Raw genomic sequence first — 15,817 nt, 5'->3', positions numbered from 1 at the left:
GATATAAGCAAGCAATTCTGCAGCTCATGGAAAGGCTCAAATTGCATATATTAAACAGCGGGTAATAATGCTGGGTAGAGAAGTATACTGAAGTAGATAAATGAGTTACAATATGCTTTTCATTATTGTATCCAAATATTAAATTATCCAAAAAATATTCTGACAATGTCTACTACATGCAAAGCATATACAGTTCTTACTACATGCAACAAAAATATTTACAACCTAGAATCCTGTATCAATTAGTGTATCCAGTAAATACTATTGTATTTGGGCAATATATGTAATTTTTTTCTTTTTGAAACAACTTTTTTTTATCACTTATCAGCCTTGTTTTATCTGATTGAAGTTAGTTCTGTAATTATTATAATAGTGTTTTTTGGCCTGGCCTGCCACTTTCAGGGCCGCCATGACTAAGAGCTTGCACTAGAGTTCATACCCTTCAATGATAACACGTCTCCCCCATTCTTTTAAGCTCATTGTTGTAACAGTACTTCGTATATCATGCTTTCTGAAGAATTTAGTTATTGGATCGTTAAAATTGAACTTGGGGAGACACTAGAATTGAAAACATTGAGTGGAAATGAATAGTTTGAATACTTTGACTTTAAAATGGACTGCAAATAGAAATAAAGCAGTTATACTCAAATTCTGCTATCACACTGTTAATCTCTGTCTCCAAACACAGATCTCAGTTCAGGTGTAATGAGTGGATGAATTGTAAACCTTTATGTTTTCGGTCTCATTTGAATGGCTTAGAAAATGTGTTTCAATGCTCAGTACAAGGGAAACATATAAGTGTGCCAATTTCCTTAGTATTATTGTTATTATTATTAAAGTTTTTTTGGTTTGTCAGTTTTCACAATTGCTCATTGATTTAATGGTTACAGAAAAACTGATTGAAATGTGTCAGTCCTAAGCACTTGATCGGTATAGTTTTCATTAGTCAAAATAAAATTCTGTTTCTGGGAATATTCAATATGTACATTATGAAATGTGAAAGTAAAATGATGCAACGGCTATGGAGAAATTGTAGCATGAGCTGTGAAATGACTATAACAGATATGATGTCTGAGTGATTTTCCAGTATGAGCTTATATCATCTTTGATCTTTTAAAATGGTTCCTTTACCTGCTGTGTTTACAACCAGTCATTTAAATGCTACGTATTAAAGACAGTCATTTCAATGTATGAGAAATGAAATGTCATTATAGTTTCAGGCAGGAAATGTAATTGTATATTTACTTTGTTAACAGCATAGACATACAGGGTAAGGTTGGAAAGGGTTACATACAATGCATTCTGCATAAGCAATGGCAGCAGTTATAAAGTTTGATTTAAAAAAGTTAAAGCAACTCTGCTGTCCAACTGAACATCTGTCAAAAAAATGTTTCTTGCAAAAGAAGGCCCAGCATACTCAACCTATTTTCTTGTCTTCTACCTTCCCTACTTTTCAGCATTGCAGCCTCCATAAAAGAGAAATATGAGATTAAGGATGCAGAGAACTGGTGACTCTGTCATCGGCTCTCTGCTCTGGCACCCCTTTCGCCCCCAGTTCTCACTCTGGAGGGTCAGAAGTGGCTGACTCAGACTCTCAGTAGCTCACTGAAAGGCTGAGCCAGCTGCCAGTCCAGGATCTTTTCAGCGCCTAAACCAGTTCTGTGACAAGTCATTGCGTAGGTGGGTATACTGTCTTAAAATGCAGGCAGATGTTTTTGACAAATGTTTAGTACAACGACAGAGCCACTTCAGTATGAATATTAGCATAGATCTTTACTTTTCCAAGTATAAATATTACAGCTTTAATTACAATGAAGATGTTTGGACGACTGTAAAAAAAATGCAAATCGCTGGAAGTCATGCTATGCATGTGCAATACCGGCACCCCCCCCCAACACACACACAAACACACACACTCGCTCACTCTTATGGTGCGTACACACGATCGGACATTCCGACAACAAAACACTGGATTTTTTTCCGACGAATGTTGGCTCAAACTTGTCTTGCATACACACGGTCACACAAATGTTGTCGGAAATTGTGAACGTCAAGAATGCGGTGACGTACAACACTACGACAAGCCGAGAAAAATGAAGTTCAATGATTCTGAGCATGCGTCAAATTGATTCCGAGCATGCGTAGGATTTTTGTGTGTTGAATTGTGTACACACAGTCTGACTTTCCGACAAGAACTTTTGTTGTTGGAAAATTTGAGAACCAGCTCTCAAACATTTGTTGTCAGAATGTCTGACAGCAAATGTCCGATGGAGCATACACACGGTCAGATTTTCCGACAACAAGCTCACATTGAACATTTGTTGTTGGAATGTTGATCGTGTGTACGTGGCATTACACTCTTAAACTCTATTGCATCATTATGACTGACACACAGGAATCTACCTAAGCTTTTTTTTATTTTGTGAAATCACCTCAAGTTTTATTATATGGTCATTATAGATACAGGTAGCACTTAGTGAAGTTGTTCTTTACCGTATATGTATAGTCAAAACTTGTTTTTAAAGTTTTTTGAATAGAGTCATGGATTAATAAAACCCTGCTTGGTTATTTTTTGCTGTATTTGTCCCTTTGGGGATATTTCCCTTAATTTCCTGTCCTGGAGACACAACAGGAAATGAGATAAAATATAACCAAAGTAAGGGGAATGTTATCACCAGAACATTTGGCCCCATTGGATAATTTAACGTCATCTCTTGATCTGGTGACCACTTTTTGGATTTCCCCCCATTCTATCTAATTGACAATGGTCATCAGAACAAATAGAGGGGGATAAATCTTTCCACAAACAACAATAACGACTTGACAGTACTCTAACCCTTTCCCAACTCTAAAAGTCTTGTTTGTAAATACCATAGGACTGCAGCTGTTTATTTATTTTTGTAGCGTGGATAAGGTTTAGAGCCTCTGTCAGGTATTTATTGCTGTCTTTCTTTGTGTAGATTGGATACTACAGACTTAGTGTCCTGGAGAACAATAGTCCCTGGGTCAGGATGCGTGAGAAAATATTCCCAACAGGTACAAAAATCATAAAAAAATTATTGATCGCACTTCTTCCTCCATTCTATCCAAACTAGATTAGTATTTTGTTAGGTGCTGTTTTCTATATTTTAAAAAAGTTATTTTATACATACACACTTTTTGCTTTCATTTGTACCAAGTGCCAAATAAGAGAAAGATTTTGTATTGGAAATGTTAAAGGAGTCAGTCCTGTGGCATTTTTTTTAAGCTCCTTGTGTTAAAGGTACAAGTTCACACAAATTCCACCGCTTTTTTAAATTGTGGCTGTGCTGCATATGGCCATGAACAGTTAACTAAACTCAAAGCACTAATTTTATAAGTAGTTTTATCTTATATTTATTTTTTGCCATCCTAAAACCTGCTGGAACAAAATGTCATAAACAATATGCACACCTGCTTTCTTCTTATCTATGCCTATTCAGTCCCCACCACATTTGTTAGAATACATATGTTTACTTTGTCACTATAGGCCACAGCCTTTCCGCAAATCTTTGAGTCTTTGCTCTGCTACTTGCTAAAGACCAGATGTGATCCACTATTGGTTTTCTGTTTGGGGAAGGTGTAACTTTCATAAGCTTCTCAATCTTTTATAAGCATGCGTTTGACACAGACATAATTGCAAATGCATGCAAATTAAACATTTCCCAAATTTATGTATACATATTTTTTAGTCTGCTCACAATAACATTGTTTCTTGTGATGTCAATATGTCCCATAAATTGGGATAGCAGAATGTTGTATTTAAAAAAATAATAATCACTACGATACACAATATGGGCCGAATATTTGACCAAAATAATAAGCAATTAGCAGATTGCCTTGATGGTGGATCCATTTAAATTAACCTGTTTCTCAACTAGCTTCTTCAGGATTAGTTGGGGATCTATTAGGCAGACAGGCATGCAGGATTGTGTAATAGCTTGGAGGTAAGTGAATTCTCTAAAGAATTATTCCAGTTTTTAGGTAAAAACTTATCACCTTTCACAAACTCAACACTATTATATATAAAGTTGTGATGTTTCTCATTGCCTTGCCTGCACAGATCTGGACAAGTTTTGCACCCTACTGGTAGTCAATGACTTTTGCAATATTCTACAGGGTGGGCCATTTATATGGATACACCTTAATAAAATGGGAATAGTTGGTGATATTAACTTCCTGTTTGTGGCACATTAGTATATGTGAGGGGGGAAACTTTTCAAGATGGGTGGTGACCATGGTGGCCATTTTGAAGTCGGCCATTTTGAATCCAACTTTTGTTTTTTCAGTAGGAAGAGGGTCATTTGACACATCAAACTTATTGTGAATTTCACAAGAAAAACAATGGTGTGCTTGGTTTTAACGTAACTTTATTCTTTTATGAGTTATTTACAAGTTTCTGACCACTTATAAAATGTGTTCAATGTGCTCTGCAGTGACATGTGGCGAGTGCTACGCTGTGGGCTCTTGCTGAATGAAGCTAGGACAGCCACTGATGTTTCTTCATTAGACCCCTTTCACACTGGATACGCCTATAGCGGAGCGTTAAAATCACGGTAAAATCATGGTAAAATACCTGTGTTTTACCACGATTTTAACGCTCTGCTATAGGCGTTTATATACTGACTTTGCACAGTTGTTGGTGATATGTTGCCATACACTTCTTTCCTGATCTTTCCATGTTCTTAACTTGAGGCAGTTTCTACATCTTGTCCACCAACATACCTTCATAATAACTAGATGTATGTGTTACTTCAGTTGTCCTTTTGGCTGGATATATTCTAGACCTGATCAGCAGCCAAACAGCCAACTGAAGAGGTTTGCTATAGAAGGCTGATGATGCTGCTGCTGGTTGGGTGGTTTGAGCTTAGGATTGTCAGTCTACAACAGAAATGTATGTTACTGATAGGATCTGTATGTAATAAACCTTGCAACATAGGTTTTTGAAAACTCTGTAGAGTGACACATTACTTTGTCTTTAATCTCATGCTCATCAGTACAATGATCCATAGCAACCAATGAATTATTCTGCCTATTAGTCAACCCAGTCTAAGATGAAGTTTGATTGGTTACTCTAGATTACATCACTTGGCATTTGACAAAAACTCTTTGTAGTAAATAAGCCCATGCATTTGCATTAAATGCTAAGTTCACACTTTTTTTCTAAATTCCAGCACCCTATGTACCAATATAGCATTAATGTACTTATTTTCCAAAAATAAAACAGATTTCAATTTATTCGGCACAGACTTACCTCACTCTCTTCAAAGCTTTTTGAAAACACTGCTCCATTACTTCTGCCTTACATGCTGCTCAGACTTTAGGTCATGACACAGAAAGGAGTGGACCAGCTGATCTCATTAGCACACACCCTGCATTATCCACCCTCGGCTGGTCAACTCTTTTCTATGTCATGACCTAAAATCTGTCCAGGAAGTAAGGCAGAAGTAATCGAGTAGTGTTTTTAAACAGCTCTGAATAGAGTGAGGTAAGTGTGCGTAGAATAAATGGGAAGCTGTTTGATTTTTGCAAAAGAAGTACATTAATGCTATATTAATACATAGGGATAGCTGGAATTTAGAAAAAAAAAAAGGTGAACTTGGACTTTAAATATTTTTTTAAAAGAAGATGATAAAATTAAGCATTTTGTAACAAAATTGTTACCTTTTGACTTTCAAAAATACTTTTGCAAAATGACAGTTTACTCTGGGTAACAAAAAAGACCATATTGGTATTGGTATTCAAATGGGTGTTCATTTTTATTTCCTTGCCTACAGTGAATGAAAGGAAGTCTGGATTCTGATTGGTTGCTCTCACCAATATAGATCATCCTTTTTTGTTCATTAATAACTGTTATACCTCATTTGTGAAAAATTAGTATTTTCCATTTCACCTAAGTAAACCAGATGAAGGAAAGAGATTTTTTTCTGCATCTGTAAAACTAGTGACCAGTTTGTTTGATGCTGTCCATGTATTGCTACCCACTCTTCTGCTGCTGGTTCCTTTACTAGTGATACCAAGACCGTGTTTATTTTATAACATGCTTTGAAGAAATGAAAACAATGTATATGGTATATTGTTGGATTAGATCTTAGATGTGCGAGTCGTGATACAATATGTAAGCACTTGTAATACAGTGGAGTTAAATTTAATGGACCCCATAAAAACACTGAATCTTTTCACAAGAAATGCACATATGTGCGTGGCCAAATACTTCTTGATCGCCTAAATTAAAATCATGTTTCTAACTGTTCCTTATGCTAAAAACACAATCTGCGTCTGGAAATAATTGATTTTCAATTTTCTAGCATGTTCTTTTATTTTGTTTTCTTTTAGTAAAGCTTCCTTCATTTATTATATTTTTTTCTAAAAGCAGAGATCTCTGTATTTCATTGCAAATATTGTTTATTGTACTTTCAGGATGTGCCGTATTTTTGTTGAACTGAGTAATGGAATGCGTCAATGAAATCTGAAAACTGACCTGCAATTACTTGAGAATTCTAGGAGACAATGACATGATTGTTGTGGGAAAGTCTCCAAATGCTAAAAGTATGCTCTGCAAACGTATACCAAAGGCTTATGTGGGAAGGCAAATCAAAGTTGTAAGGAGATAGAGCCAGTGCATTCATTTTGTTTACTTTGGTTTTCACAGTCTGCCTGCTTTCGCTGAAAAACTTGCTTGGAGCAGACTGTAGCAGACCTCTCTCTGTTTTTTCATAATTGATCAGGGGATGACTGCTTTCCCTGAGGGTTAAGACGTGGCAACTTTTTCTGTTTGCTCAGCATCTCAATGCAGTAGTTCAAACATTGTTCACACCAGCTGGCAGTGTAATGCCATATGCACATCTTGTCAAAGCAACTGTTGTCATGGATACTAGACACTATCTGGGAAACCAACTCATTGATTCTGTTCTAAATTTCATCAGAATGTTATTGGATTTGAATCTATGTTATTTTAGTGAAAAATATTTATGTTCAAATTTGAGAACACTGTGCTATGAATGATGTTAATTAAAACTATGGGAACTGAGAATATGACATTTAAATTAATTTGCATTATTTTAAAGCAGAGGACCAAAAATGTCCATGTGGTATGAAAGTTTCCTAGCCTGCAATTTAAAATCCTCTCTTGTAATCTCTGTCAAGTATTCTAAAACAGTTACAAGTGCCTGTTTTACCATATTTAGTTTAATTCAGGTGCCTGAATTGTGGGGAAATAATAAAATCTTTTCTCCTGAGAAGAAAATGCAAATATGTGCCACAAATTCTACTGCCTTTATATAAAGGCTTGTTCACACTGCCATTATATAAAGGCTTGTGGCACTACTCCTGCCCAGTTTTCCACACCTGCGCACCACATGTAACCCAGGAGCACTGTGTTGTACCATTGTAGGCATTGGCACAGATCCCACATCTGTGTTGTTCAATTGTAATGCAACACATTTAACATAAACTATCCCCTGCGCTCAAAGCAGCTAGTCAGAACCCAAAACCTATTTTAAATTCCCTCTAGTATTTTGACAGAAAACAAGAGCATGTAACAAGATCTTCTGTGTTTTAACCACTTCAATACAGGGCATTTTCACCCCCTTCCTGCCCAGGGACATTGCGGCCGGCGGGCACACACACGGCTCCCGAGTGATGTGGCACGTGTGTGCCCCCTAGACGGCATGGAAGCCCAGGACGTCATATGATGCCCGCCCAGGATGGGAGATCCCTCCTGCGGATGTCATATGACTATACGTGGGATGTGAAGTGGTTAATCTAAATATCTTAAGCAGATTTGTTTATAAGTTTTCTATGATGACATGTTGGATTGCATTCTGGGGAATATTTGTTTTATTTAGCATGTTTCCTCACATGTGCGCACCTTGCTGATATAAATTGATTTAAGCAGCTGCCATTTTTTGGTTAGATGCACTATGTAGTGCAGGCGTAGACAAGCAAGACACTCCAGCTGTTGTGAAACTACAGATCCCATCGGGTCTTTGCCTTTTAGAAGTCATGCCTGTGGCTGTCAGAGTCTTGCAGTATGTTTTGAGGTTTGTAATTTCACCACAACTGTAGTGCCAGGGTTGCCTTCCCTCTAATGTTTTTGAGTGTGCTCTATGTGGAGTGGAGTGATAGGTGATCCTCACAGTGAAACCATGCTATGGAAAGCAGTGTTTCTGATTCATGATCTTCTGTATACAAATGTGAACAAAGCCTAACATTAGGTAATGTTAACTTTTGTGTGTGTGTGTGTGTGTGGGGGGGGGGGGGTGTTATCATTTTATCATTGGTTTCCTGTTCTCTCTGTTGTTATGGCTCGATCTGTGTAGTTCATAGTCTAGAGTCCAGAATGATCAGTCAACAGTAAGGATGAGCTCCAGCGTGTTCGCATAGAACACGTGCAGAGCCCGCCAGGAAGTCGGCACCCGTGCTGCGCTAATCACAGCCAGGCAGCCGAGCATCGGGAAATGTCTGCCTGGCTGTGATTAGTGCATCGCGGGTGCCGACTTCCTGGCGGGCTCCGCACGTGTTCTATGCGAACACGCCGGAGCTCATCCTTAGTCAACAGTATTCCTTCTTGAAGATGATGCAGAGTTGTGACCCAAAATATGAGAACAGAGAGATGCTTTGCTAGCAAACCGTGCCAGATTTAGTAGACCCTGATCCAAACACTGCATACAATAGCATAGAAACCCTACGAGGTCATTGGTGTGCATTGTCACTATTGTGTCAAGACATGTGAATAACTAAAATACCCAAACATGTAAGACTGTAGGAATTTGGATATTGTGGAATACTCTGTTTAATATGTAACTGGACTAAGCAAAAGCATAAGTACATTTTCATGTATTTGTAAGCTGCAAATAGAAACCTTTTGAATGTTCTGCAGCTTTATGGAGCCACAGCAGAACTTTCAGCATCAGCTGCTCTGTATCCAAATGCTGAAAGCTTAAATGCTCCTTGAAGCTAAAGGGTCTTATCTGTGCAGATGTGTACCCAAAGGGACTGGCAAGAGAATGCATGTGAGTTACAGCTCAAAGCCTGCTCCCTATTGGTTGCAGTTTGAAAACCTAATGAGGTGGAGTTGCCACTGTGTGGCCCTGATACTTTAAAGTGACAGGATGCTTGGAGCTTTAGATAGGGTAAACATGGTTAATTTTTTTTTCAACCCCCCACCCTGTCAGAATACACAGATCAATGGCTGATTTCTGGTTTTCCATGCTGTGATATGTAAAGCTAGGAAGTGAAAATTTCCGTTCTGAGAAAGTGTGTTATATTGGTTGATATAATTTTGTGTATAAAAGGGTAACAGTGGCAAAATCTAAATGTTAATTGTGAAAGTGTTGTCCCTAAAAGATGTTCTAGTTAGACATTAAGAGGAATGTAAGGTTTTTTTTACGTGTTGGAAATCGTACCACACATGTAGTGTACTTGGCAACATAAAGAACACTAGTAAACACAAATAGTTTTGATGAAATGACATATGCCTTTTTAAAATGTATTTCTTATGCAACTGTCTGCAGTGGTACGATGATCAGTGTGTTCTGGCAGTGGAGGAGTCTCTAGTCCCTATGTGTGTGGAGGGGGGGGTAACTCCCCCCAAAATGCTATTTATATTGTGCTCCTTGCAGTGTAGCTTTAGGCAATTGCCTAGTTGGCCTTTATGATTAATACAGCAACTTATATCCCATGGTGTCCATTCATCTATTAAGGGTTTGTTTACACCAGCAAGTGCCCATTATAGTGTGCATGCGGGGTGCAGAACGCTTCTCTTTTTTGTAACCTAAACTTAATTTTGAACTATGCAAACTACATGTTGTGTTACGCTAATGCACGTTATAACACAATTCTGTGCATTGTGCTGTCTAAAAATGCAGCATGCTTACATTTTTTCTTCTATGCACACCAACACACTAATTTGGTGTAAATGAGACCTGTAGGCAACAATTGACTTTGCTGTGTCCTTGCAGTGAGCCTGTGTTGATTAACACAGCTTATAGCATCTAGTGTGAACGAGGCCTAAAACTTTTTAGTTTTTCTGTTAATTCCCATCTTAAAACATGTGCAAGATTCAGACTTGGCCTTCATTCCCCTAGCAGTAGGACTCGTTGTCAGCAATGGACCTGTTCAAAATCGGTGCAACTCCAACTTTGAAAAAAAAAATCCTGCAGTATTTTTCGTGATTTCAAGTGCGACTTGCATAGACATCTGTGCATGAAGTCGCATATATGTCAGGCAAATCGCACCTGAAATTGCACTGCCCTGCGACTTTGAAATTGTACTACTTCAAGTGGAGCAGCACGATTTTAAAGTCGCATTTTGTGTGAACCAGGGCTAAATGTCTCCTAATATTTCCTACTGCTTGCACTGCTCATGTGTGATTGGTCCAAATAGAAAGGTTTTTTAAATCATTTATAAAAGAGTGTTTTAGGACAGGACAGGATTCCAGTAAGTAATTGTTTGGAGACCCCTGTTCTAATACAAAGGGATAAGTTATGTCATCCTTGTTGTAATGACAGGTTTTTCTTACCGCTTTCACTTCTGGGACAATTTCACATACATGTTAAAATGTACTTTATGGACTTAAATGTACTAAGGACTGTCCAGACTTTGTTTTCTGAAAGCATTGGACCGGGAGCATTTAAGAATGGTTGTCCCAATTTGTGTGTCGAAGAATATTTACACTAATGTTTTTAAAATCTGGATTTTCAGTAAAGATTTCACCAAAATAATTTTAGTCTATATGATCATTTCTGTCGTATTAAGCTAATAAATAAAAAGGTGGTGTATTATAATTTGTTGTACCCTATTAATTTGAAGTTAAACTAAAATCTTAAAATTACTCTTCTACCTGTAATGTGTGTGTGTGGATATTTAATCTGTGTACCAGAATAGACAGTGTATGTTATGTCTGTGGAAGTGTGTTATACATGTGTTTGATTTTCTGGCAGCTTGTAGAAGAGATCCATCTGAATCCATTCTACAGCTTGTATACTGTACCAAAGCCAACTACAAACTTTTAAAACAAGCTTGCAGTCCCTAGTGCTATTTTTCCTATAAGCTTTTTATTGCCACCCAATTGTTATAGGGGTTAATTGATTTACGAAGAACAAGCCATGCATAAGTTCAAAGTAAATTTAGAACTTCTGATTTGCATACTTGTTTTAGATCATAGAGTATTAAAATCTCTCGACCTGCATGATTGCAAGGCAACTAGCATTTCTAAAATGTGGCATCAACAATGGTATACATATTTCTCTTCATACAGATTTTCTTTGAGTGAGCTCCAACGTGAGAAGAAAAAAAGGTCTTCCTGAATGCATGATTTTGCAACCAGGTTGAATTTAGTATGTTGTAGTATACACCTGAGAGAATTTTTCTTTGTTGGCCCATGTGTTTAGAAATTGATCTTAATGTGTGACCTGCATTTATCAAGTGCAAATGTATAGTGTCAATAGCAAGAGCGAGGGTAGAAAGGATTATTACACTACTTTTTGTAACATAAATGTGTTATTGTTAACTGTAATATTGTTTCTACTTAACTGTTATTTTTGTATAAATTACTTAAAATTTTTAAAGCCATTCCTATATATATTTTTTATTTCTTTTTTTATGTCTAGGCTCTTCAAGCAGCAAGGCAACTTATTTTACAGCAACAAACAAGTGGACTAAAGTCTCCAAAGAACAGCGAAAAACAAAGACCACTGCAGGTATGCTTTATTTTATTAAATAATTTTGACCTATGCATATAAAAGTTTTATATTTGATGGGAATTTAGGAAAATACATCATCTTCAAACTACATGTCCCCTCCTGTATAAATGCATATGTGCCTGACTCGGCCACATGTATTCTAATATCTGTACATCCGTTATTTAACTCCAATAACACCCTGAACATCATTATTTTGCTTAGTCAATAATCAACAATAAGAAAATCCTTATATTATATATTCTGGCCCCAGAAAACTGGGTAATAGGAGCACAGAACTATATTTTACTAAATGGAGGAACAATAAACCTTTGAAAGTTTTTATTGTAAAAACAGAAAAACATCTTTACAATTGCAGGTACTAGCTTAAAGCAGCCAATAGATTATGCATCAAAGAAAATTGGATGTCAGTGTTTATAGGGGGAACTCCTACTGCAACACTATTGGTTTCTGCCAGTGGGGAGCTTTCCCTGCTAGCAAAACAAAATGATCACTGCTGGCGGCCATAGCCGCCAGCACTGATCGTATGAAAAAATGCAATAGGCTGGTTGTACTAAAGCTGATCAAAGGATTGACTACACTACAACCATTCATAGATAGATCTCAGCTGGTCCCTGCTGAACAGGCCAGGTTTTGAGCCAACTATGGCCGGCTTAAGGGCATTTATCCTATTTAAGAAATTATCAACCAATAATGGAAGGCCCAAATTATAAAATGATTTAAAATAAATTGCTATGAATAAAATGATTTTTTACCTAAGGGCGTATTCACATACCCCTACAGGGTGAATAGCCATTTATTTATCTTTTTGTTCTAGCGCTAAGCTGTGTGCAGACAGCCTATGTAAGTGAATGTATATGGGGCAGCTGTACAGACTCACTCGCACAGGCGAGTTTGCCAAGGACAGTTGCACAGCTCCCAGCACAGAGTCTATGCATCCGGTGCTGTGAACCCATACCCGTATATCTGTCAGACTCTGCTTTGTGAGTGAGTCTGTAGAGTCGCTGTTTTACTTATATGGGCTGCCTGCATGCAGCTACAAGCTAGTACAAATGGATAACCAAACAACTCTTCAAACTGTACAGGGCTCTGCGTCCATCTGGAAGAGCCCTAACGCCTTCTAGAAAATGTGTGCTGCATTAGTTTAGGGACATGGTAACCTTTTATGGTGTCCTGGTACAGATTTATTCATAGTAAGTACTGAGTATTTGATAGATGGTCCTTGAAGACGCAGGAGTTGTACAAAGAACGAAACAGGAGAGTTCTCAAACCAACTGTCTGTTTTTTGTTTTCAATACATTATTTGGGCTCTGAAAAGGTAGCTTCCCATTGTATCTAACATTTTATTACAAAAAAAAGTGCTTTAGACATAAAAATTTCAATTTTTACCCGCAGCTGAGTAGTCACTCCAGTATACTCAACTTGCTTTTGGCAACATCTTAATTCATAACTTTGGTTTTAAATAATACAGAGAGTAAGTGAAGAACTGTCTCCCGAAGGACAGCATAAAACTGCTGTCAGAGAAGTGTACCTGTTTTCCCCCTCTATGAAGTGTATGAAGTGGAGAATACTCATGCACTGGCACAAATTGAACTTTGAATGTTTAATTTATTATCTCTGGAAGGATTTTTATATGAATAAAGTGATATTGTAAGAAAAAAGCAAAATGATAGATGTTATGTATGGCAGCATGCTTTTGGCTGGTTTATTTTTTTATGTTTTACAGACTTAAAATTCTGATACAAAATTTATATATAAAAATTAGCTTTTTAAGCAATATTCAAGTTTCCACAATGTGATCTAGTTAAGCACACATCTTCTATTTAGTCTTCTTCAGATTGCTTTAACCACTCAAGACCCGGACCAAAATGCAGCTAAAGGACCCGGCCAGGTTTTGCGATTCGGCACTGCGTCGCTTTAACAGACAATTGCGCCGTCGTGCGACGTGGCTCCCAAACAAAATTGGCGTATTTTTTTCATACAAATAGAGCTTTCTTTTGGTGGTATTTGATCACCTCTGCGGTTTTTATTTTTTTGCGCTATAAACAAAAATAGAGCGACAATTTTGAAAAAAATGCAATATTTTTTACTTTTTGCTATAATAAATATCCCCCAAAAATATATAAAAAAAACATTTTTTTTCTTCAGTTTAGGCCGATACGTATTCTTCTACCTATTTTTGGTAAAACAAATTGCAAGAAGCGTTTATCGGTTGGTTTGCGCAAAATGTATTGCTTTTACAAAATAGGGGATAGTTTTATTGCATTTTTATAATTTTTTTTTTTTACTACTAATGGCGGCGATCAGCGATTTTTTTCGTGACTGCGACATTATAGCGGACACTTCGGACAATTTTGACACATTTTTGGGACCATTGTCATTTTCACAGCAAAAAATAGTTTTTTGTGAAAATGGCAATTGCAGTTTGGGAGTTAACCACAGGGGGCGCTGATGGGGTTATGTGTGACCTAAAGTGTGTTTACAACTGTAGGGGGGTGTGGCTGTAGGTGTGACATCATCAATTGTGTCCCCCTATAAAAGGGATCACGCGATCGATGATGCCGCCACAGTAAAGAACGGGAATGCTGTGTTTACACACGGCTCTTTCTGTTCTTCAGCTCCGGGGACCGATCGTGGGACTCCAGCGGCGGTCGGGTCTGCGAGTCCCGCGGTCACGGAACTTCAGACCGTGTCACGGGCGAGCGACCCACGGCTGGGTACTAGCACAGGACGTACCTGTACGTGCATGTGCCCAGCCGTGCCATTCTGCCGATGTATATGTGCAGGAGGCGGTCCTTAAGTGGTTAATTCTACATTGAGGTCCTTCATTTGAGAGAAGATAGCAGAATTATTCTGACATTTATAAATACTTCAGGCGGTATTAAACCCCCAAAAACAAACATTTATGATATTGCAGCTTAGCAATCCTTAGATGTGATGGCTGCATTCTTTTTCCTTTTTTTAAGCTTTCTTTCTTTTATTTTCACTTGGTGATCTAGCCAGTAGAAGGTCTGTTGTTTTTCAAAAGAGAAAGCTCTCCTCCAGACATATCAGTTACAGCAGGGGTGCTCAACTCATGACCCGTGGGCCACATGTGGCCCTCTGAGCCCTCTAAAGTGGCCCTCCCTCTGAAACTGATTGCAGTAGTATTTGTGTACTTTTAGAAAGTGAACCACACCTGCAAAATATAACAGAAATCTGTGGCAAACAGCAGCTAACTCGCATGAAAGCCACAGTTGTACTGTGCTGAACCAGCAGTGCAGGCAAACCGCAGTACATCAGTGTGAAAGCAGCCTTATAGGGGGCTCAGGACACTAAGGGCGTGTTTACATTTGTAGTTTGGGGAGGCAGTAAAACTCTTTAGTTGAGACAACCAACCAATGATGTAGCGTCAGAGATTACAATGGTGATCACACCCCACGGAACCTGTGCGGCCTCCCTGTCACATTCTGTTTTATACTTGGACAGGAGGTGCAAAACGGGGCGGCATATGCAGGAACCAATCATTTCCATTTTACCCCTGCAATGGCTGAAAGCCAGCTTCACCTCCTCTCCCTCCCAACCGGAATTCACCGGCTACAGGAGGAAAATCTTCATTATGATATTCAAAATAAAAAAAATCTACATTTTGCACCATTTTGTTTCATTTATTGTGGCCCGCAGACGGTTACTAAATCACTTAGTTGGACCTCGCTCTTCAAAAGGTTGAGCACCCCTGAGTTACAGGGATGAGACAAACCGTTTAACAAAGGCAGGGGTGCTTATAATGATCAGCTTTTATTTATTTTAGTAAAGCCGTTATCCCCAAAAGAACAAAAACGGTTGCTGTAACTGCTTATAAAGTATTAGCTGAATTTTGCCTTTAGTGCGTTAGTTTATGTAAGTCTGCTAGTACATCTAAGACTCCCCTCCTCCCAGATTAACAATTCTGCTGCCCAAAGGTGCCCCCCTGTGCTGCTTGATCCAGAGTGGGGGGACTCTATTACAGGAGATGTGTTACTGGCCAGATTACCAGGTGGCCACAGAGGGAGAAAAGCCTGAAAAAAAAGATGTAGGCAGTCACCACATCTAATGATTGGTAAGCTGCGATATATTCC

At 38.2% G+C, this 15,817-nt stretch overlaps 1 protein-coding gene across 13 annotated transcripts in view; it reads left to right on the top strand.

The window, feature by feature from the left end:
• Positions 1–15,817, top strand: part of FOXP2 (forkhead box P2) — a 334,297-nt gene that overhangs the window by 152,192 nt on the left and 166,288 nt on the right. For all 13 annotated transcript variants that reach the window (XM_040343792.1, XM_040343801.1, XM_040343790.1 and 10 more), the window contains one exon: positions 11,631–11,720. In XM_040343792.1, the coding sequence (XP_040199726.1) occupies positions 11,631–11,720 (90 nt within the window). The remainder of the gene's footprint in view (positions 1–11,630; positions 11,721–15,817) is intronic.

Source organism: Rana temporaria, chromosome 3, assembly GCF_905171775.1.
Source record: "Rana temporaria chromosome 3, aRanTem1.1, whole genome shotgun sequence".
NCBI lineage: Eukaryota > Metazoa > Chordata > Amphibia > Anura > Ranidae > Rana > Rana temporaria.
This window is presented reverse-complemented; position numbering and strand designations above follow the sequence as displayed.